The sequence below is a fragment of the Oncorhynchus mykiss genome, chromosome 31 (assembly GCF_013265735.2).
Source record: "Oncorhynchus mykiss isolate Arlee chromosome 31, USDA_OmykA_1.1, whole genome shotgun sequence".
Lineage (NCBI taxonomy): Eukaryota > Metazoa > Chordata > Actinopteri > Salmoniformes > Salmonidae > Oncorhynchus > Oncorhynchus mykiss.
This window is the reverse complement of record NC_050571.1, coordinates 36,166,285-36,189,647: the sequence shown is the minus strand read 5'-3', so window position 1 is coordinate 36,189,647 and position 23,363 is coordinate 36,166,285. Positions and strand designations below refer to the sequence as shown.

The 23,363-nt window shown below is 43.9% G+C and overlaps 1 protein-coding gene across 5 annotated transcripts in view; it reads left to right on the top strand.

Moving 5' to 3' along the window:
- The window catches only part of rnf130 (ring finger protein 130), a 76,333-nt gene extending 55,620 nt beyond the window's left edge, over positions 1–20,713 (top strand). For 2 of the 5 annotated variants that reach the window (XM_021584092.2, XM_021584090.2), the window contains exons 5-10: positions 171–242; positions 6,330–6,412; positions 12,785–12,881; positions 13,547–13,769; positions 15,801–15,894; positions 16,678–16,886. In XM_021584092.2, coding sequence (XP_021439767.1) covers positions 171–242; positions 6,330–6,412; positions 12,785–12,881; positions 13,547–13,769; positions 15,801–15,894; positions 16,678–16,696 — 588 coding nt within the window. In that variant the 3' untranslated portion in view covers positions 16,697–16,886. Of the gene's footprint in view, positions 1–170; positions 243–6,329; positions 6,413–12,784; positions 12,882–13,546; positions 13,770–15,553; positions 15,767–15,800; positions 15,895–16,677; positions 16,887–19,440 lie in introns of those variants that run through there. The other 3 variants (XM_021584093.2, XM_021584091.2, XM_021584094.2) reach the window with 2 other exon arrangements.
- The last annotated feature ends 2,650 nt before the right edge of the window (positions 20,714–23,363 follow it).

The following is a 23,363-nucleotide window of genomic DNA, read 5'->3' as shown; positions in this document are numbered from 1 at the left end:
ATGGAGTTTTGGGAAATGAGTTTGAGAAGAGTAATTTGTGCTGAGTAAGGTATATTTAATTGTTCTTGTTAATTCAACCTTCAGGCTGCGTTTTCTCTCCATGTTCGCCTTTTTATATTCACCCCTCCTCTCTCTCCACTCCTCTTTCTCCCTCTCTCTCTCTCTGGCAGCGTCGACTTGGAGATGCAGCTAAGAAAGCCATCGGGAAGCTGACAACCAGGACGGTGAAGAAAGGGGACAAGGTACACCTGCCAGCACTGCTTTCTTGTTTCAAGTTTCACTTTTTTTTTTTTATGTCACACGCACAAGTACAGTAAAATGCCTTTCTTCCGAGCTCCAAAAACCAACAATGCAGTAATGAATATCAATGTAGCACTAAAAATAACATAAGCTAGAACAGTAACACACGAGAAAAATAGAAAGAATAAATAAGAAGAACATGAGAAAGTAAGAGGATATATACGGGGGCAGTTTCAATACCACATTTACAATGTGCGTGCAGGGATACTGGAGTGATAGAGGCAGATATGTACAGGGGTAAGGTGACTAGGCATCAGGATATATGATAAACAGAGTAGCAGCAGCGTATCTGTGGATTGTATGTGCGTGTGTGTGTAGAGAGTCCTGTTAGTGTGCATAGAGAAAGAAAATACAAGGGTAAACTCAGATAGTCCATGTATCTATTCTGTTAGCTATGTAGCAGTCTTATGACTTGGGGATAAAAGCTGTTCAGGAGCCAGTTGATGTCAGACTTGATGGACCGGTACCGCTTGCCATGCGGAAGCAGAGAGAACAGTCTTATGGCTTGGGTGGCTGGATAATGATTTTCTGGGCCTTCCTTTCACACCGCCTGATATAGAGGTCCTGGATGGCAGGGAGCTCGGCCCCAGTGAATTACTGAGCTGTCTGCACCACCCTCTGTAGCTCCATGCGATCGAGGGTGGCGCTGTTGCCATACCAAGTAGTGATGCAGCCAGTCAAGATGCTCTCAATGGTGCAGCTGTAGAAGTTGTTGAGGATTTGAGGGCCCTTGCCAAACCTCTTCAACTTCTTGAGGGGGAAGAGGTGTTGTCACGCCTTCTTCTTGACTGTGCGCGTGTGAGTGGACCATTTTAAGTCGTTAGTGATTTGAAAACCGAGGAACTTGAAGCTCGCGATCCACTCCACTGCAGCCCTGTCGATGTGGATGGGGGCGTGCTCACCCCCCGGTTTCCTGTAGTCCACAATCATCTCCTTGGTCTTACTGATGTTGAGGGAGAGGTTTTTATCCCCGCATCACACTGCCAGGTCACTGACCTCTTCCCTGTTAGTCTCATTGTCGCCGGTGATTAGGCCTAAAACTGTTGTGTCGTCAGCAAACTTGATGATGGTGTTGGAGTCGTGCGTGACCATGTAGTCATGGGTGAACGGGGAGTACAGGAGGGGACTAAGCATACACCTTGTTAGGGAGCCCCCGTGTTAAGGTTAATCTTGGCGGAGGTGATGTTGCCTCCCCTCACCACCTTTGGGTTGGTCCATCAGGAAGTCCAGGATCCAGTTGCAGAGGGAGGTGTTCAGTCCCAGGGTCCTAAGCTTGGTTACGAGCTTGTCAATGTCACCCCCTGTCCATACGAATACAGTAGAACAGATCTACAGAACAACATAGTCCATAGCGGGAACCATGCTCCATTCCAGATCTGGAGAAGATCCAGTCTAGCTGACCTTGGTCAATCCTTGTCTAATTGATGTTAGGAAGAGGTGATGAATGCAGCAACTAGTCCAGATTAAGATGTCCCTCCCAATACCCGTCCATACTTTCCTTTCTTGGGTCTTCTTCCCTTCGTGACCAATGATTGGTGTAAGGTTTGCCATTGATGATATGTCATCGGCCATGTTTCTCTCACTAATCAAGTCCTTCTAGGGTCTGTGGCATCTGACACCGGGACGTTTATCATTGTATTAGGCTTTCTTCTTTATTTACTTCGCAGAGGCATAGGGTTTACAGCTCTGGATGAGGTCATCAAAGGTGACTGATGAGTTTATGGACGGATGATAGGGCAGGATGGCAGGCTGCTGAAGGATCAGCTTAAAGGATGTCGTTTAGCACCGACGTGGGTTGTGGGGGTGGGTAGGTTATAAAATACAAGCAGAGAATGGCTAAAGCCATACGTGTCAAAGGAGATTTATTGATCAAGGGATCTTCCACTCTTGTGAATGTTCAATACAAAACCTGCTTGTGTTTATTATTCAAATATTCCAGAATATGTGGTTGGTAGTCAACATGAGTAACCAGAACAACTAAACAAAGACCCAAGGTTCAAAACCTTTCTAAATCCTTCTATGAGCACACCAAATGTATTTCTCACATTGACACATGCAGGAAAAAGTGCAAATCACATCTGACTGAAAATGTATAATGCTATTGATGTGTAACGGAGATCCTTAGAATGTCTCGAGTGAAGACAAGCGTCAGGGCTGACGGGGCATGGAGGAGAATTGGTTGGCGTTGTGGGAGAGTGTTGGTTCCCTCCGTCCAGGCCTCTTCCCTTCTCACCTCTGAGCCCTCGTCAAGGGTGAGACAGGTCTCTGGCCATGAATTAACCATGGGCCTTGGAGTGCGCTGCAGAAATTGAAACCTTCCATCAGGAGGAAGTCCGCCTGGGAGTGATTGACCGCACTGAGCCGGATGTCAAGGCTGGATATTGAGGAAGGGAAGGAGGAAGAGAGAGGGGGGGGGCAACTAGGAGTTGGAGATTACCGGCAGGCACTAAGGGGCCAAGGCCCTTGGTAGAAAATACAGCCTGTTACGGTGATGGCGGAGATGAAAACGGGCTACAGTGTCACCGGTCACAAATAACCTGCCAGTTATCAGGCCACGACGTCTCTCTGGACAAGCCATCAAGCACGGGCAGGGTTTGGACGTAAGAGCACGTAATGGAGAGATCTTGCCTGGCCATTTACAATTGACAGCCGACGAGGACTGCTTGCGAGAGCTGCAGTCGAGAGATAAAGAGATTATACGTGATACTGTCCAGACACAATACGAGGCATTCTAGCCTAGCTGCCCTTTCCTTATTGACACAACCTTTATACGGTCATTACAGCAAACACGTAAGTTCACTGTTTGTGGACCCATGCCGGAATCAAAGCAGTAGCTTTGGAGTTACGAGCAACATGCCCCAACCAATTGAGACATAACTTATACTGTGTATCAGACCTGTATGTAGCAGCATTCACTGCTATATTGCGGCTGCTATGGAGGTCTGTTGTTACAGCTGTGAAGGTCATTAGTTTAATTAAACATTACTGCACAGCCAGAGGGACATTTCCTTCATGGACCTGTCGTCCGGTATCTGTTCAGGAACAATAACATCACTGTCCAACTCAAAAGGGCCAAGCTATTGATCGATTGATTTAAAAGACCAGTGCCAACATGAAAAGGTCAGTGCCGTCACCTATTTTGCCAGGCACTAGGACAGGCCCGTGTCAAATCCGTCAACGCCAATGCTGGTCACGTTCAATAGTGCACTGGTCAGCTCCGTAAGCCATTAATCACAGTCCACATAGGACACGTTCAGGCCACATCAGGGACTATTCCATCACATCAGTAGCCGAAAGATAAAACATCCGTTGTGTCTCATAGTGCAAATCGACTTGTGGTGAGTAACTATTTGATCTCTGCTCTTCTACAACCCCTGTCATCCCCGGGGCCCTAGAAGTCTCAGATTCTGACATCTTGAAAATCTGCCATTAGTGACACAGATCTGCTTTATTTTAGCAGGGGCCAATTTCACACAGGGACTGGGGCCTCATTTTTAAACTCTGCATATGTACAGAATATACCCCAAAACGTTCCTGCGCCATTTTTCACACAGAAGTTGACATTTGTAAAAAATGTTACTTTAAGAGAGAGTGCACATGACTTCCTCGAACTTTAGACCATGCGTGTGCACAATTTATGGTGGTTGAAGTAATGCATTGCAAGCAGGCAAGTGGTATTTTGTGCAAATGGGAGATAAGATTACATGCCTTTTCATAAAAAAATTGAAAATATAACAACAAACTACAATAATATGCCTTTAGGGCCGTTAGGAGTCAATTTCCTGATTTATTTTATTTGCATACTCATTGCAAAATAAATTCCTCACGTTTTCCGACTGTGATGGTTTCACACTCCCAACGTAGCCTAAACAAATTAGGAAACAATTCGTCCCATCTCTCATTTAATTAGGCCTACTTCCCAGTACTAAATATATAAGCTATTTCAAGTAGGCCTATTTCGCTCATTATAATCGGATCCGGATTGCAGTTAAAATGTTGGCTACATTAATTAAGATAACGGTAGAACAGACAGTTCACTTTGATTTCCAAATGTCTCAAGTAGGCCAAGACAACTTTTCAGAATTTGCTGGCAGTGAGCATATTTAGGTTGGGGGGTAAAACTTGATGCAAAACATTGTTAAATAAAATGTTCTGCCAACTCCACAACAATTTGTCATAGTTGATTTTATTTCAGAGATAGTCACTGTCCTTTGCTGAATACTACAGTGAAAGTCTGAGTCACTGCAAAACATTCTGGCACCACTTCCAAGAATATTTGATCTAATTTGTCATGGCTCTTCTTTTTTTTTTTTAACTGCTGAGGCCTAATTCCAAAAGTTCCAAATCAAACCGCAAATAAAGGCGTTATTTTCACCATAAAAGGTCATCGATGGGCGTTTTCCAGGTGGATTTATAATGCTTAATATGCACAGTTTACGACAGGTACGATTTATAGCGGGAAACTATAAAAAAAAAAAAAAATCTCTCTCTTTTTAGAAATGGCGCACCCAGATATTTTGTGTGACATTTACTCAACCCTGGTCTGTGCTGTGTGCCTTGGCCTCATTCTGTGCCAGCAGTCGCTGTAGACGACAGCATTCATATTTATTCAGACGGCCATTTACAGCAGCCAGCCCCACTTGGTCAGATGGGCCTCACAACTATGTTTTGTTCTCTATATTGATATCTGCATGGCAACCTGGTACAGATCATTTACTGTTCTACACAAGCTATCAGACTTTATCAATACTCGAATACCCAGAAGTACTGTGCATCCAATTTTGCCAACAGCATGGCCAGTTATGATGGCTTGGTTTGTTGGAACAAAGTTAAGTTGGCGATTTGATTTCTGCAGGGACCTTACATACTCGATAACTATAAGTCACTTTGGATGAAAAAACTCTCAGCTTAACACAGACATTATTGTTATTATTATCAGTATTTTACGTTGCCTGGTCCCATATCTATATGGGCTTAAGCCAACTCCTCTGACTATTATTGCCATGCAATTGTATGGTCCTATGGGGCCACCATTGTACACCGTCAGTGGAGCTATCTAAAGCACATGCATGTCGGACTAGGCTAGTGTTCCCAGGTATGACTGGAGAGATAGCAGACAGCGGGTCTGTGTTCTCTCAGAGCCCTGTTCCTGTCATATCGATCAGCCCCTCTCTGCTTGCTCTGGTTAATTCAGTCCCCGACCAGGCTGGGCTGGGCGCTGGTATGTCCTTGTGCCTCTGTGGCGGCTTCTCCTCTGTCAGTAGAGACAGATAGCCACACTCCATAAATAATATGGCATTGATTCTCTCTTTTTTCTCCATCTCTCCTTCTCTATCACATTCTCTCTCTTTTTTATCACACTCTGTTCTCTCTCTCCCCCTCCCTCACACTCTCTCCCTCCCTCTATCACGCGCACTCTCTCGCTCTCTCTCTTTCATCACACTCTTCATCACACTGTTTCTATTTTTCTCTCTTTCTTCATCACTTTTTTTTCTCTCGCTCCCCCCCCCACCTCGCTCTCTCGCTTTCTCCATGCCCTCTCTGTCAGTCTCTCTTAGATTCAAAGAACGTTGGCAGCAATCCCACCATCCCCCCCTCTCTTCCTGGGCTCTCTATACCTCTCTTGTCATGTTTTCACTGTCATCCCCCTGTCTGTCACTGTCTTTCACGCAATCTCTCTCTACCTCTCCACCCCTATTCACACCTCTTTCTCTCTCACTTACCAGCCACTCCTCCCCTCTCTCTCTCTCTCTCCCTCGTTTCCTCCCATGTCATGCTTAAGCATCACCCCGACTGATGGGCATGCCAGGGCAGTTAGCCACAGACACGTCAGACACTGACCATGTTTGGCGCCATTTCCACCTCGGGTCTGTCGCACAAAACAGCTATTTGTAAGCGGGTTGATATTGAATACGAATGGTCAAAAGTGAAGCATTTGTTTCATTGTCACTGTTCATTCACTCCCTCTGTAGATGACCTCCTGTTAGTTGTGGCTATCTAACACTGACTGTACTGTCTCCCTCCTGCAGGAGACAGACCCGGACTTCAACCACTGCGCTGTGTGCATCGAGGGTTACCAGCTCAACGACGTGGTCCGCATCCTGCCCTGCAAGTGAGTGCGTGTGGGGATTGGGGGGAGAGACATTTTGTTAGTTAGGGGTTACATTTTGGGGTTAGGGGTTAAGGAATATAGGATCTTTAATGAGACTGAATTTTGTGTCCCCACAATGTTAGTTGTACAAGACTGTGTGTGTCTGTCCTAGTACCTCCAGTATATACATCCTAAACCAGGAGTTTTAGCTGATAGCCTGACGCCGTCCTTGCCCCTCTTACACGCAACAGACACTCACTCGGATTTGGAATGCAACATGTCCGCCATCCACTCATTCTCAATGTCACACCATCCACTTACATCCCCTTCCCTCCTCCTCCCCTTCCCTCCTCCTCTCCTTCCCTCCTCCTCTCCTTCCCTCCCTCCTCCTGTGACGTGCGTTTCTACCCGTCCCTGACATCTCTCCTCCTGTCTGAGGTAATCACCACACTCATCCGTCACACACCTTTCCTGCAGCTCTGCTCAGTGGGACGAATGTACTGACGCACATCAGGCTAGACCAGAGACACGCCCCACAACAATTTAGCCGTAGGTCATTTGCACACATACATAACACCACAGGAATATGAAAACAGGACGAGCGAAAATTAATTACTGTATGTGTGCAGGTCAGGTGAAAAATGTTTAATCCATAAAATCCCATTTTTACTACCTGTCAATCACCTCTGGTTTGACCATTTGGATCTGATTTAGGATCAGTTGTAGGACACATACTGCATGTGTTGGTGTAGTGGATCACTAAGGTTTACAAAGGAAGTGGAAAATGTAATGTCTGTTAGAGTTGACATTTAAGCTCTTGCCAGGAAAAAGGAGGGGGAGTGAGGGAGAGAGGGAGGAGCTCTGGCTAAATGGAGTCTGGTCTGTTTTGGAAATGCAGACGCTCTGCTATCAAGGCCGTCGGGTCTCGCTGTGAGTCGTAACCCCTGCAAGCTCGCTCCGGCTATATTTAGACCCAGCGCTGCCAAATGACCTCCAGGCGCATCCAGCACCATCACCCCCCCCCGCACACACACACACGTACTTTAACGTCCTCCTCCTCCGACCAACACACACACGTACTTAAATGTCCTCCGACCCACACACACACACACGTACTTAAACGTCCTCCTCCGACCCACACACACACTCTGCAACGTGCACACACACACTTAGGCTCATGATCACGCAGGCACGGACACTGTCTTTCTCTGTCTCGTACACACGTATACACACCCTGCGCCATCTGCCGTGTCCTCTCTGGCCTTTGCTGATGGAACTAAGAAACAGGACTAAGGGACAGCACACTGCTGGTAATCACAGTCACTCACTCTCAAGATGTGTCCCAAGGTGTCCTTCTGAAGACATGTCAAGACATATCAGTCATTCGGTCAGAACATGGCACATCCAGAAAGTGTTCCTCTACTTGCCTCCTCTCTTTCATCTGCACTGATGTGAAAGAACTGGACAGGTGAATGACGATTCCCAGTAGGCATCCGACCACATTGCTTTCACCTATCCTGTCTCTGCAGATGCATCTCCAAAGTTCTCCTAGACTTTGGAGATGCACCCTTGGTCTTGAGTAGCAGCTGACTCAGCCGGCCAATCTCATAATTGCATTGGGGCTGTGTTTCATTTGGCCCAACTGACGCAAGGACGACGTACCCCCTTCTTCAGTCCAGCACAGACCAGCTCAGTACAGATCAGATATCAGAAATGTAAACACAGTCCAGGACTAAACTGGCCAATCGCCATTAATGCTCTCCATCCATCCTGCTTATCCAGTCTCTGTCAAAGAGGAGCACTCAGATTGCTGTGAGAAGGGGAAGTGAAGGACACAGGTCCTTCTTATGAGGCTGAAAGGGGCGAGTCTTCTTTGCGTGTACGTCCTCACAGAAATTGTGGACATGCTGATTGTCTACATGTTTCAAACATTTGAAAGGAAATTGAAAAGTTAGAATTGGCTGGCCTCAAAACCTGCTATCGTTTATTTAAGGAATAGACACAATGCAATGCAGGATAATCACCATTTCAAAATGACTGAATTAGTGTCAGAATTAGGCTAGCTAAAGAGATCTTTCTTTGTCCACAATCCATGGATAAGCTAATTACAGATTTAGAGTAACATGTGCGATTGACTGGTCATGTTAGTGGTTCAAAGGTAAATGTACCCTTGGTTCCTGCCCTTCATCGCTACCTGTGTGTGTCACACTGCAATGATACCAAGAATGCACTAGTAGTTTTTCTGGGTAACCTCAGTACTTGTAGTTTTGTAGATCTAAGACTTGATCCGATGGCAAACACATGGTTTATTCTCACGGACTTGGAGGAGAGCGAACAGAGAGGGGGAGGAAATGAGGACAAACGAGTAAACAAGGGTGAGGGAGTGAGAGAACGAGTGGCGACAACCGGGCTGTTTATGTAGAATGGAGTTTATCAGTCCTTATCATGTGTGTGCATGTTTGCGTCCTTCTCTGTCTGCATTCAGTATCTCTGAACACCAACCCCATTGGAGCCTCCCTTAAGTACACACTGCTATCCCCAATCAATAACTAAATGCATTGAAGTAATGGGCGTATACTTGACGGCCACTCAATTTGTGTCTCTGTACATTTAATATCAGTCTATAGGACAGTGTGTTGTCAATGGAGGGAAGTTTTCTGGTCAGATTTAGATGGACTGACAGGCAGGCTGGTAGGCAGATACAGAACAGTCTCGATAGCCAATTATTGTAGGATATCCAAGGATATGCAGTAACAACAATTACCAGTATTTCAGTTCTGAAACCATAACACCAACATAATCCCTAATAATCCCCAGGAAGAGTAGCTGCTGCCTTGGCAGGAACTAATGGGGATTTTTCAGACAGGTCAGCAGACAGGCAGAAAAGGAGACAGATATACAGGCAGGCAGACAGAAAGGTAGACCGATATGCAGGCAGGCAGACCGACAAAGGTAGACAGATATACAGTTGAAGTCGGAAGTTTACATACTTTAGCCAAATACATTTAAACTGAGTTTTTCATAATTCCTGAGATTTAATCCAAGTGAAAATTCCCTGCCTTAGGTCAGTTAGGATCACCACTTTATTTTAAGAATGTGAAATGTCAGAATAATACTAGAGAGATGTATTTATTTCAGCTTTTATTTCTTTCAACATTCCCAGTGGGTCAGAAGTTTACATACACTTAATTAGTATTTGGTAGCATTTCCAACAAATTGGGTCAAACATTTTGGGTAGCCTACCAAAAGCTTCCCACAATAAGTTGGGTGAATTTTAGCCCATTCCTCCTGACAGAGCTGGTGTAACTGAGTCAGGTTTGTAGACCTTGCTTGCACACACTTTTTCAGTTCTGCCTACACATTTTCTATAGGATTGAGGACAGGGCTTTGTGATGGCCACTCCAATAGCTTGACTTTGTTGTCCTTAAGCAATTTTGCCACAACTTTGGAAGTATGCTTGGGGTCATTGTCCATATGGAAGACCCATTTGCGACCAAGCTTTAACTTCCTGACTAATTTCTTGAGATGTTGCTTCAATATATCCACATAATTTTCCTGCCTCATGATGCCATCTATTTTTTTAAATGCACCAGTCCCTCCTGCAGCAAAGCACCCCCCACAACATGATGCTGCCACCCCCGTGCTTCACTGTTGGGATGGTGATCTTCGGCTTGCAAGCCTCCCCCTTTTTCCTCCAAACATAATGATGGCCAAACAGTTCTATTTCTGTTTCATCAGACCAGAGGGCATTTCTCCAAAAAGTATGATCTTTGTCCCCATGTACAGTTGCAAACCATAGTCTGGCTTTTTTATGGCGGTTTTGGAGCAGTGGCTTCTTCCTTGCTGAGCGGCCTTTCAGGTTATGTCGATATAGGACTCGTTTTACTGTGGATATAGATACTTTTGTACCTGTTTCCTTCAGCATCTTCACAAGGTCCTTTGCTGTTGTTCTGGGATTGATTTACACTTTTCGCACCAAAGTATGTTCCTCTCTAGGAGACAGAATGCGTCTCCTTCCTGAGCAGTATGACGGTTGCTTGGTCCCATGTTGTTTATACTTGCGTACTATTGTTTGTACAGATGAACGTGGTACCTTCAGGCGTTATGGAAATTGCTCCCAAGGATGAACCAGACTTGTGGAGGTCTACAAAAACAATTCTGAGGTCTTGGATGATTTATTTCGATTTTCCCATGATGTCAAACAAAGAGGCACTGAGTTTGAAGGTAGGCCTTGAAATACATCCACAGGTACACCTCCAATTGACTCAAATTATGTCAATTGGCCTATCAGAAGCTTCTAAAGCCATGACATAATTTTCTGGAATTTTCCAAATGTTTTAAAGGCACAGTCAACTTAGTGTATGTAAACTTCTGACCCACTGGAATTGTGATACAGTGAATTATAAGTGAAATAATCTGTCTGTAAACAATTGTTTGAAAAAGTACTTGTGTCATGCACAAAGTAGATGTCCTAGCCGACTTGCCAAAACTATATTTTGTTAACAAAAAAATGGTGGAGTGGTTGAAAAGCGAGTTTTAATGACTCCAACCTAAGTGTATGTAAACTTCTAACTTTAACTTTACATGCAGGCAGTCAGACAGAAAGGTAGACAGATATACCAGCAGGCAGGCAGACAGACAGAAAGGTAGACAGCTATACCGGCAGGTAGACAGATATACATGCAGACAGACAGAAAGGTAGACAGTTATACCGGCAGGTAGACAGATATACATGCAGACAGACAGGAAGGTAGACAGATATACAGGCAGGCAGGCAGGCAGGCAAACATATTAGATGTCAAAACAGATGCCATCCGGATAAACCAAACATACCAACTAAGACAGGAAAAACAAATGTGATTTATTCTGGTTGGTATGTTGCGTTTTTTCCGTGATGCCATCTGGTATGGTATCTAATAACCCGTCTGTCTGACCGTCAATTTTTTCCCCCGCTGCTCTAAGAAAGGAAGCATCCCAAATGGCACCCTATTCCCTATGTGGTGCACTACTTATTCCTTCTATAGTGCACTACATAGGGAATAGGGTGCCATTTGGGATACCACCCAAATACTCTGAGCGCAATCTCTCCCTGACTGTAGTTGCTCACTTATAGCATACACAGACCGATACCAACACTCGTTACAGTCACGCACACAGACTGCTGAGGGGAGAACGCCTCACGATAATGGCTGGAACGAACTAAATGGAATGGCATCAAACACATGGAAACATGTGTTTGATGTATTTGATACCGTTCCACTCATTCCGCTCCAGCCATTACCGCGAGCCCGTCCTCCCCAATGAAGGTGCCACCGACCTCCTGTGGCACACACACATTTAAACTGTGAAACAAACAAACTGAAACGCAAGCTCTTATCCGAGTCTGACTGCACTCGCGGCTTATCCAGAAGTCCCTCTCTTGCAGCTCTGCTTCTGACTGCACACCGACTTTCTCCCCAAGCCATTGTATGGTAAACAGACTCCTCATTAATGTATAAAGCCCTTGTTTTCTGTGCCTGCCTTGAAAGCCAATAAAGCAGTGCTAGAGGCCAGGTGCCCCCACTGTTAGAGGCTTTGAAAAGGAACAGCACTTTACACTCCATGCCCAGGAAATGCCAGTCTATGTTAGACAGGCACTTAGCAGAATCAACCGTTGCACTTTTATGTTTGTCCTTAGGAGTATTTTCTATTATGCATTGTTTTTACTCGCACTTAAGGAAGTGTTCTTTAGCAATAAATGGGGCCTTGTATTGTTTTATGGATGCTCCACATAAGGATATTTAACGTTGAAATGGTTTGCGTACCATGCCTTTTAATAAAGACATTAAGGAGCTCAGGTAGACAGGAGAAGCTACCGTGAATGTGGTCGTAATGGTCCTTTTGAAGTGCAGTGAAACTGGCCATCCGCCGTTATGTAATAATATGGAACAGACCAAAAAAATATCTTCACAAAAAAATACAGTTTTATATCTTTATGTTTGAAGCCTGAAATGTGGCAAAAGGTCACAAAGTTCAAGGGGGCCGAATACTTTCGCAAGGCACTGTATATATTTTTTAAAGGATGTTTCTCTTATATCCACAATGGCCGCCTTGTGTCATAAGACACACAATGTCCATTTTGTGTCTAAGTTGCCCCACAATGACCACTGTGTCTATAAAGCGTGACTCGTTTCCTTTTCCCACCAACATTCTGCTGCCGTTAAAGACACAACATGCCCTCCTAGCTGGCTCAAACAGAGCAGTCATTCTCCAGTCGTAGGATGTAAAGGGGGGAAAAGAGGGCCAAAGCGGATTTTGAAGAGCCCCATGTCCACCATTTGGGGGGGCTCGTTTGTGGAGGTGGCTTTGTGCTCTTCAACCGTGTTCTTTGTTTCTGTCTCGCTCTCTGCACAGACATGTCTTCCATAAGCTGTGTGTGGACCCCTGGCTGAACGAGCACTGTACCTGCCCCATGTGTAAGCTGAACATCCTCAAGGCTCTGGGCATCATGGTGAGTATTAGTGTTGTCGATGTCTTAGTGCCTTATCAGTGGAAATGTGTTAAAGTTAGTATGCCAGTACCGGTATGGCCTCAGCCCTTTTTTTTCCCCTCACCTGATCACACGATACTCTTGACCCAAATAATGAGAGGAAAAAGATGACCTTAGAAGATATTATGTAAACATGTCTCAATTTCACATGTTTATGTTGATTAACTGTAGAATACAACAAACTCTTTCACTGTCTATTAAACTGCATGTGTTTTTTTGTAGATTAAGATGTGATTGCCCTTCACATGCTGCTCCCGGTCATTGTGACAGATGTTTATCCAGGCGATTGCGTAACCCTCAGTTTATGCCAGCTGTGTGTGACCTCATGTATAGACAGCCCTAGTATGCCCCCTGCTGGCAAATTGTGGAACCATCGCTCGGACACCAGAAATTAGAGTCATACCAGAACAGACTAAAGTGGTATCATTGGATCTGATGAGCTGCTACAAGAGCTACTTGCTAGGGTTCAGGGTCAAAATCGGGGTCAGCGATCAAAACGTGCCTTGCCTCTGTTCTTTCTAGCGTGAGCTAACATTGGCAAAAGTTAATATATCACAAATTGGACTTCAACCACTAACCATAACATTCCCCTAACCCCTGTGTTTTTACTACTTCTCCCCCTTTAGCCCAACCTGCCGTGCGTGGACAACGCCGGTTTTGACATGGACCACAGGATAGGGCGCAGCCAGACGATGGCCAGCCAGCGGACGGCCTTGGTGGACCTGTCCAGTGAGACGTCCATCAGCCTGGAGCCTCTGCACCGAGGCCCCCTCGGTACCGGACCCCAGATCCCCTCCGAGAGCGGAGAACTCACCCCCCGCACCGGAGAAATCAACATCGCCGTCACCAGTAAGCAGCTTACGCCTCAGACACACTCTTTCTTATTTCAAGTGACTTTATTGATATGAAAGGTTACATTCAGTGTTGTAAAATTGGAACACAATAGAACAGAAATTCTCTCTTTTTTTGTTTAATTCTCTCTCCTTCTCAACCTTTCGAGTTCAGGCACACTGTGACCCACGCACATATTAAAAGTGTTTAAAAGTGTCCCACAATTGTATTTTATCCTGGCAAATCAGAATGCAAGCTCTGTCTTTTCAAATCAAAACACTAAGTGAAGGAATGCACCTTGACAAAATAAAATGTCTCTGGTAATGCTATTTTAAATAATGAGTGAAGGCCAAACAGACTTTTTAAACTGAATAACTAGAGTAGCAAAATATTTACTGGAGCTGCAAACCTTTGGTAAATTGACTTGACACACACACACACAATATTTTTCCTAAATCCCTCCCTGCCCCCTCTGTACCGCTCTTCATCCCCTCTTTTGACACACACACACACACACACACACACACACACACAATACAGCCCCAGAGACTTGTCTCTTGTAGGTCACCCCCCCCCCCCCCCTCCTGAATCCCGCTGCCACTGTCTGTATAATCCATAATCCCTATCCCACCCTGATCCTAACCTCAACCACGAGAAGGCTAAAAGCACAACTGGCAAAAAGCCATTCTGTAATGTACCGATCCCCTACCAAAACAAATGTTACACCCCACTCTTGTTTTACTGTGCATAACTATTTATGAAGGGGAAAGAAATGTATTTTCACAGCGCTGCAGCAACAAAATGAGAAATTTCACTGCAGTTATTACGACAACTACTTGTGTACTGTCCTTTCGCTTAAAGCTAGTAATTGTAATTCAGTAATGCATACAACACAGCTAATCAGTGTGAATACTTCAACAGCTAAATAATAGAGTGAGGTGAGTTCTTATAAAACTCTTAGTACCTAGGCCTACTTCCATAAATGAATCAGTCATTATTTCCTAAATCCACCCAATTTATGCTGTTTGATAATGTGACTCAATTTCCTTCTTTCAATGTGTCCAGTGCCACTGCCTTTACATTAGTACTATACACTGAGTATACAAAACATTGTGATCCCTTATTGATGGCACTTGTTACATCCACTTCAATCAGTGTAGATGAATGGGAGGAGACAGGTTGATGAATGGGAGGAGACCGGGTTAAATAATGATTTTTAAGCCTTGATACAATTGAGACTGTGTATGTGTGCCATTCAGAGGATGATTGGGCAAGACAAAATATTTAAGTGCCTTTTGAACGGGGGGGGGGGGGGGGGGGGGGGGGTGTATGGTAGTAAGTGCCAGGTGCACTGGTTTGTGTCAAGAACTGCAAAGCTGCTGGGTTTTTCACACTCAACAGTTTCCCGTGTGTATCAAGAATGGTCCACAACCCAAAGGACATCCAGCCAACTTGACACAACTGTGGGAAGTTTTGGGGTCAACATGGGCCAGCATCCCTGTGGAACACTTTCAACACCTTGTAGAATCCATGCCCTGCAGCGCAATATTAGGAAGGTGTTCTTAATGTTTGGTATACTCTGTGTACATGCATTGTATAGATACATGCACTGTAGGCCTACATACACCTCTGTTTCTCTTTCTGTCGCAGTTGGTGTGTACTGTGTGGGTGCTTGTGTGCGTGCGATCTTTGCTTTTGTGTGTGTGTGGGTGCGTTGGAGGTCATGCCTATGTGTCTGTCTGTGTATGTGCACATTTGCCTGTGTGTGCATAACACTCTGTCTACTATGCCCGTGCTTCCAGGTCTTTATCTCCTGTCTTCGAGCTCATCCTGCCTCTCTCCTCTGTCGCTCTCCTCTGGATCTTAAGGACACGCCCCATCTTTCTTCATCTTCTCGTCTCTTCATCCTCCTGACTTTTCCGCTTCACATTGGTTTTCAAAGAGAGGAAAGATATTTTGTGTTTTCCTGTGGGGACTCGGTTTTTAACCCGTTGCATGGTGGGCTGCAGTGACAACCCCCCCCCCCCCCTCCTTTCCTTTTATTGACAGAGGAGTGGTTTATAATCGCCAGCTTCGGCCTTCTCAGCGCTCTCACATTGTTCTATATGATCATCAAGGCCACTGCCAGCTTCTCCAGCCCTGAGTGAGTACCACCATCCACTTCCATAGTTCTTTCTATAAATCTTTCTACTACTGGATTCAATTGTACTTTCATTCAAGATTTGGTTTCAAATAGTCCTGATGGTTTTGTCACAGAATATTGTTGTCTATTTAATTTCCTGTTAACTAAGCCGGAATCCAGGCCTATCCTCCTGGATTTGTGGATATCTGAAATTGGCTAAACTCTGACTACTTTGAACCATTGCCAAGACAATGGAGTTTGAATACAGTCCAGAAAGATGCAAAACAATCTGAGACTATTATTCAGATGTGGCAAATGTGGTAGTGTCCCATTAATTTACTAAACTTTTGATCCCAGCTAACATAAATCGAAAAATACTTTAACAGCACAATTGTAGCATAGTGTATATTTGTACTGAAGTCAAGTACAGTTGACATGGGTACTGGCATGTATCTGATACATTTGCGGTTAGAGTTTAAAAAAAAAGTAAGATAATATTGGATTGTGCATGTTTGCACATCTATTAACGGAGACAGTGTGAGTAGTGTTTCATAATATTGCCCAATAAGGTAGCACTAGATCAGAACAACCATTTCCGGAAGCCACAGCCTCCATCCATCCCCTCTACTCCAAATCAAATGGAAATAAAAAGTGTTAGAGCTAGGTGCCTTACACAAGAGAAAAGTATTTTTTTTATGTTCAGATCAATTGCATTTCCCTTCTCTGATCCTGCTTGCATGCTATTTCTTTCTTCTGCCACCTTATTTTCTAAATGTCATTCATTTCCTCTTCCTTATCTTCCAGCCTGGAGTGGGAGGAGTAATGACCATCACGTGGTTGCCCCTCTAGACCCTTTCTCTGCCGGAGCCTCGTGGCAATGTTGCCTTCTTGTGACATATTTTTCTGTATTGTATTTGTAAGCTTGTACTACTGTACCTTTTCTGTATTGTTAGTATTTTTTTGTTGTTGTAAAAGGGCAAAGCGCTTTGAGACATTAAACCACTGTGGATCCCTCCTTTTGACTTGTTATGTGAATGTAAGTGTTGTATTTGGTTGTCATACATTATCAGGACCACAATTTCCTAACATTTCACCCGAATGTCCTGACATTTTTCAGGTCTTGAATGTGTTACAATGCTATTTTAAGCTGAAGGGTTAGGGAAAATCTGGATTTTTAATGGTCAAACATTTTTACTCCAAAAAGTCCGGAAATTTCACAAAAACTACGTTGTGTGTGTGTGTGTGTGCATGCGTTACTATATTGATTGAATGACACCAATTATTCTTGTTCATCTAAACCAGACACACACACACACACACCTCTCTACAGAAAGTTGAATGTTCTTCTGTGCTCATCCGTGACCATGACTGAGTGTACAAAACATCAGGAACACCTTAATATTAAGTTGCACCCCCTTTTACCCTCAGAACAGCCTCAATTCCTCAGGGCGTGGACTCTACAAGGTGTCGAAAGTATTCCACAGGGATGCTGGCCCATGTTGACTCCAATGCTTCCCACAGTTGTGACAAATTGGCTGATTGTCCTTTGGGAGGTGGACCATTCTTGATACACATAAGAAACTGTTGAGTGTGAAAAACCCAGCAGTGTTGCAGTTTTTGACACACTCAACCCGGTGCGCCTGGCACCTTCTACCATACCCCTGTTCAAAGACACCTAAATATTCTCACCCTTTGAATGGCACACATACACAATCCATGTCTCAATTGTCTCAAGGCTTGAAAATCATTCTATAACCTGTCTCCTCCCCTTTATCTACACTGGTTGAAGTGGATTGAACAAGTGATATCAATAAAGGATCATGGCTTTCACCTGGTCAGTCTGTGTCGCAGAAAGAGCAGGTGTTCCTAATGTTTTGTCTGCTCATTGTGTATTTGGCCGTAATGCAAAACTATCCCCAGTAGATGGCACTATTTCTTAGATAATACATTACATGTCTAACCTCACATATGAATCGTCAGGCCACAAACCTTTTTACATAACACTGCTTAGATCTTATTGAGGTATCAATGATATTGATGATTACTATGATTCAAAAGATGGTCCGGGTGCTCTTCCACATATAACTCTCTTGGCTTGTGGTTCTATAGCAGTTTGAGGATCATTGAGGATTCACAATGTCACAGTTTGACCTCACCATGTCTTACACTCACACTTTTACTCAACTGCAATGTCCATGATGGTGTCCAATCCCAGTGACTCTTGTAATGAGGTTAATTTACAGATGCTAAGACTAAAGTATGAATGACACTACATTTTTCTTTGTTGTTTGTTGATGGTGCCAGGCATCATCTTCTCTAGATACACTACTATGTCAAAAGTATGTGAACACCTACTCATCAAATATCTCATTGCAAAATCATGGGCATTAATTTTGAGTTGGTCCCACCTTATGCTGCCACAACAGCCTCCACTCTTCTGGGAAGGCTTTCCACTAGATGTTGGACCATTGCTGAGGGGACTTGCTTCCATTCAGCCACAAAAGCATTAGTGTGGTCGGGCATTGATGTTGGGCGATTAGGCCAAGCTCGCAGTCTGCGTTCCAATTCATCCCAAAGGTGTTTGCCGGGGTTGAGGTAAGGGCTCTAAGCAGGACAGTCAAGTCCTTCCACACCGGTCTCGACAAACCATTTCTGTATGGACCTCTTTGTGCACAGGGGCATTGTCATCCTGAAACAGGAAAGGGCCTTCTCCAAACGGTTGCCACAAAGTTGGAAGCACATATTAGTCTACAATGTATGCTATAGCGTTAAGATTTCCCTTCACTGGAACTATGGTGCCTAGCCAGAACCATAAAAAACATCCGCAGACCATTATTCCTCCTCCACCAAACTTTACAGTTGGCATTATGCATTCGGGCAGGTAGTGTTCTCCTGGCATCCACCAAACCCAGGGAACGCGTTTCCACTGCTCTAGGCTCCAATGCCGGCGAGCTTTACACCACTACAGCCAACTCTTGGCATTGCACATGGTGATCTTAGGCTTGTGTGCGGCTGCTCAGTCATGGAAACCCATTTCATGAAGCTCCCAACTAACAGTTATTGTGCTGTCATTGCTTCTAGAGGCAGTTTTGAACTCTGTAGTGAGTGTTGCAACCGAGAACAGACGATTTTTGAATGCTACGCACTTCAGTGGTCCTGTTCTGTGAACTGGTGTGGCCTACCACTTCGCGGCTAAGCCATTGTTGCTCCTAGATGTTTCCACTTCACAATAACAGCACTTGCAGTTGACCGGGACAGCTCCAGCAGGGCAGAGATTTGACGAACTGATTTGCTGGAAAGGGTGGCATCTTATGACGGTGCCACGTTGAAAGGCATTGAGCTCTTAAGTATTGGGAATTCTACTGCCAATGTTTGTTTATGGAGATTGAATGAATGTGTGCTCGATTGTAAACACCTGTCAGCAATGGGTGTGGCTGAAGTAGCCAAATCCACTAATTTGAAGGGGTGTCCAAGTACTTTTGGCCATGTAGTGTAAGTATCTTACTGGGAGGTGTGTAGTATTTCTTGGTGTCACTGACAATGACATTTTCCCATGTTCCTTTGCAGGTGGCCACTTCTTCAACCGGAACTCCCTGTCCCCGCGCAGTGTGGTCTGTGAGATGGAGCTCCCCGACATCCAGGCATCGCTCGACCTCTACGACGACAACAAGTCGTGAGGGTCGTCGCCGTGGTTTCGACTCCAGTCTAAGGGACGGATGGCCTTGTACCTTCCTGCACACCGGCAAGCCTTTGTGTGGGAGGGTGACGAGAGGGTGACGGGCGGCTCAACAACTTAGACGACAACCTTGACTAACTTGTGGAACATCGACAATGACATAACATCAAAGACCTTCTTCCAATGCAGAATGTACTATTATTACCTGTCAAAAAGAAGAGGGGAAATAGTCCTCCTCTCCTTTGTTTTACACTTTCATTTAGGAAAAATGTTTCCTCCAGAGAGACTCTCTTTGAAATTTGTTTCTATATTCTGTAATGGGGAATTAACCCTTTCTAGTCTTACTTTGCAGTATCTCTCTGTATCGTCCATTTGAAACGAGCTAGAAAAAAATGAACAACGGGTTTCAGTGTAGCCTACTGTCAGCATCCTGCAATACATCTGGAAGCTATATATGATTAGCAAACCATCATTTTATTTTGCTTTCTTTGGATCTTTATTCGTGAAGGCAACAATAGAAAAGCATACTGTTTCTTCCCTGGTGGACCAGTTGGCTCTGTTGTATTTACTATGCTGCCTAAAAAGGACAGTGGAGAGTACATTTTGACTTGTGGGCTATGTCCAGACATACCCTGTCTCTTCCTCTATATGGCCAGTGACTGGTGCAAGAATAAGACCAGTGGAACAATGGACATGCAGCTATGTGAAGTTATAAACTCTGTGACAGGCAGTGTTTCTTCCCTGTAGCGAAACCAACGTGTCTCTGTATAAAAAATATATATAATAATGACACTTTAACGTGTATTTAAAAAAGCCTATGAAATACCCACAGCGTGTACTAATCAGCCCCCAGTGAGGGGGACCTAGTGTGTATGTGTGTGTATGTATGTATGTATATATACACACACACACACACAATCTATATACAATCTATATCTCTAAAGTGGCCTCTAAAGCAGTTTGTTTTCCTTTCTCAATCTTGTAAATGCTTGGGTGGAAGGCTTTGTCCTCTGTTCTTGTTGTCCCTTTGTGTTCTAGTCTTTGCATCTGATATTTGGGATGATGATTGATGTGACACGGGGAGGGGAGTGTGTGTCACAGTTTCGGGTCACTGTGTTACATACAGTACTGCCTCACCATTAAAAGTGTCATTATTGCCTACGACCTGTTGATTGTGTTGCCCCGTTCTGTGTCCCTCGCTTCAATCTGAAACGCAGTCAAATATCATTAACCTTTCAGCTGGAGTTTGGAGAAGATTCTAAAATGTTGTTGTTGTTTTTTTTTGGGGGGGGGGGGGGGGGGGCCTTGCCTTTCACCATGGCAAAACATTTCATGGGCTGTTGGTTAAAAGTTACCCATTTGAAGAGGATCTTGGCTCTTTAACTTGGGCCTGGGGATCTACAGGCTGTGCAGGATTTGATTCCATTCCAGCAATACATCTTCTTGTAACTCAGAGATCATCAGCTCTGCTTGAAACAAAGACCCCTAATTCCACTGTGCAATAACATTAATTATTACACTGTTTGTATGACGAAACTCATCATTCACTAAATAGCCTAATGCAAAACATGATTGTCAAAACTGTACGCCTGTATTGTGTCTTATAGGCCTCTAACCACGTTTCCCATCCACAGTTTTTAGGTGAGTAAAGTCGTAACATTACTCTAGAAAAAAATATTTAAAAAACAGTTGTGATGGAAACAGGACGTTTCAGTACAATTTTAGATATGCCGACAAGTCATTTGTTCATTCGACAAGGTGGGAACATTGTGTGTGTAAAATGTATTATGCAAGAAATTGCACTGCCAACGCAATGCAAATGTTGATATAATAACCAATATATCGAAGTAAAACTTGAAGTCGCACTGATATGGTGTGTGTGGTCCTCCCTCTACGACCCGGGAAAAAAATGCAGTTTATTTGGCTTCAGATGAAATAACTTTTGAACGTCACAGGGGGTTCAAGTGGACGTGATCTTGATGCTCCAATACAATAAATATCGAGGGTCTGATTCTGGTAACATGATGATCGATGCTTGACTGCCTTTTGACGAATACAAGTAGCCTATTCTTGCTCTTATCCATAATAATCTCATTATGTAGACTAGTCTACCCGATCCTATGGTTCTAAAATAAATGTTGTCTTAATATGCTTTTGGGAAACCAGGTCCAAGTTAGGATAATTAGGTTAGGGTTAGCTAAAATGCAATTGATGTCAATTTGACAAAAACTGTTATCTTTCTAGCCAGTGGCGATTTTAGCACGTAAATCTTGGTAGGGCATACCAACAAAAAAAAAGTGGCTGTGTGGGCATGCGTCTTAACTACACAACACAGCACTAAACAATACATTCATTTCACTATAATGGTGACAAACGGTGCCCGCAAACTGTTAGGGCCTACATAAAGATATCCCAACAGCAGTCCCAACACTTTACTACTGCTACACCTGGCTATCAGCAGAGCCGGGTCTGCCAGGGAAACATATAATTCAGACTAATTAACTGCCTTTAAAAAACTTGCTTAAACAAATGTGGTTTCTACTGACAATTGAGATGTTGAAACTATGGCATAAAGGGACTGAGCGGATGAGAGGCAATCCGTAATTTCGATTAAAACAATGAGCGAGCTAGGACCGACGTAGTCAATATAGCTATTTGTTCAGCACTTTTGAAATCAACACCTACATAATTCAGAACATGGTCGTTCTTATAGTATACTCCCTGTACACCAAGTCAGAACATTAGGATAAATAAAGGGGGTACATAAGCAGAAAATGAAAGAATATTCAGTGATTACATTTCTCTAAAACAGGCTCTAGGCTACATGTGCACCACCAGGACAGAACAGTGTAAAAGGGACCAATTTATTTTGGTGAGGCACCAATACATTTTATGCTGCTGTGCTCACTTGAACAGAACAATTTTGTCATCAAAGTCTGGCATTCTCTGAATTTATGGTGCTTTCAAGAACTCAAGAAGAACTCAAGAAAAAACAAGGTTGAATCATGATGACGTCAGTGATCTTCAGGTCAGAGCTCTAGAAAGAGGACCGAGTTCCCGACTTGCAATTCCGAGTTGGATGACCATTCAAAACGTATTTTCCCAGTCGGAACTCATTTTTTTCAGAGTTTCCAACTGTTTTGAGCGTGCAGAAGTCATGCTGGATTGACAGCATGGCCAATGTTGAATGTTTATCATTTTAAGCTTGGAAAAGAGATTCTTAAACCCAAACTTGGACTACACACCCACTCCACTAAATATCAGGCTAGTGATGGCTTCGCAATGCTTGTATTTAGCCACTGATTCAGTCCAAACCACTCATTTGTTGAATTTGCGATTTCCAACTTATGTAATGTTTATTAACGATGAGCACCGATACGTTTTATCTATAATTTCTCTTCATATGAGAAGGATTGAAAAGGATTTGCCAGTAGATTGTCATCTTAATTCATGAAGATGATTGCTAGCTATGTTTTCAGTCCAATCAAAGCTATTCTTTATATGATGTGATTTGACTTCATTTTATCTGTGGCCAATGACCCTGAGCCTTCTTGGATGGGCACTTCTAATGTAACTATGGCAGCACTCAAGGGGCTTGAATTTTTGAGCCCAACACGTACATTTTGTGGTGACGTAGTGTCCCCATGAGTGACAGAATGCAACTAGAGAACATTACCAACCCCACGGCGCAACTAGAGAACATTACCAACCCCTACGCTCCAGGTTTGTATGCAGCTTTATTAACACAATGATTTTTGTTGATATTTTTTTTACATTGTCTGCAAACTGATATGTGACACGAATTAATGCCAAA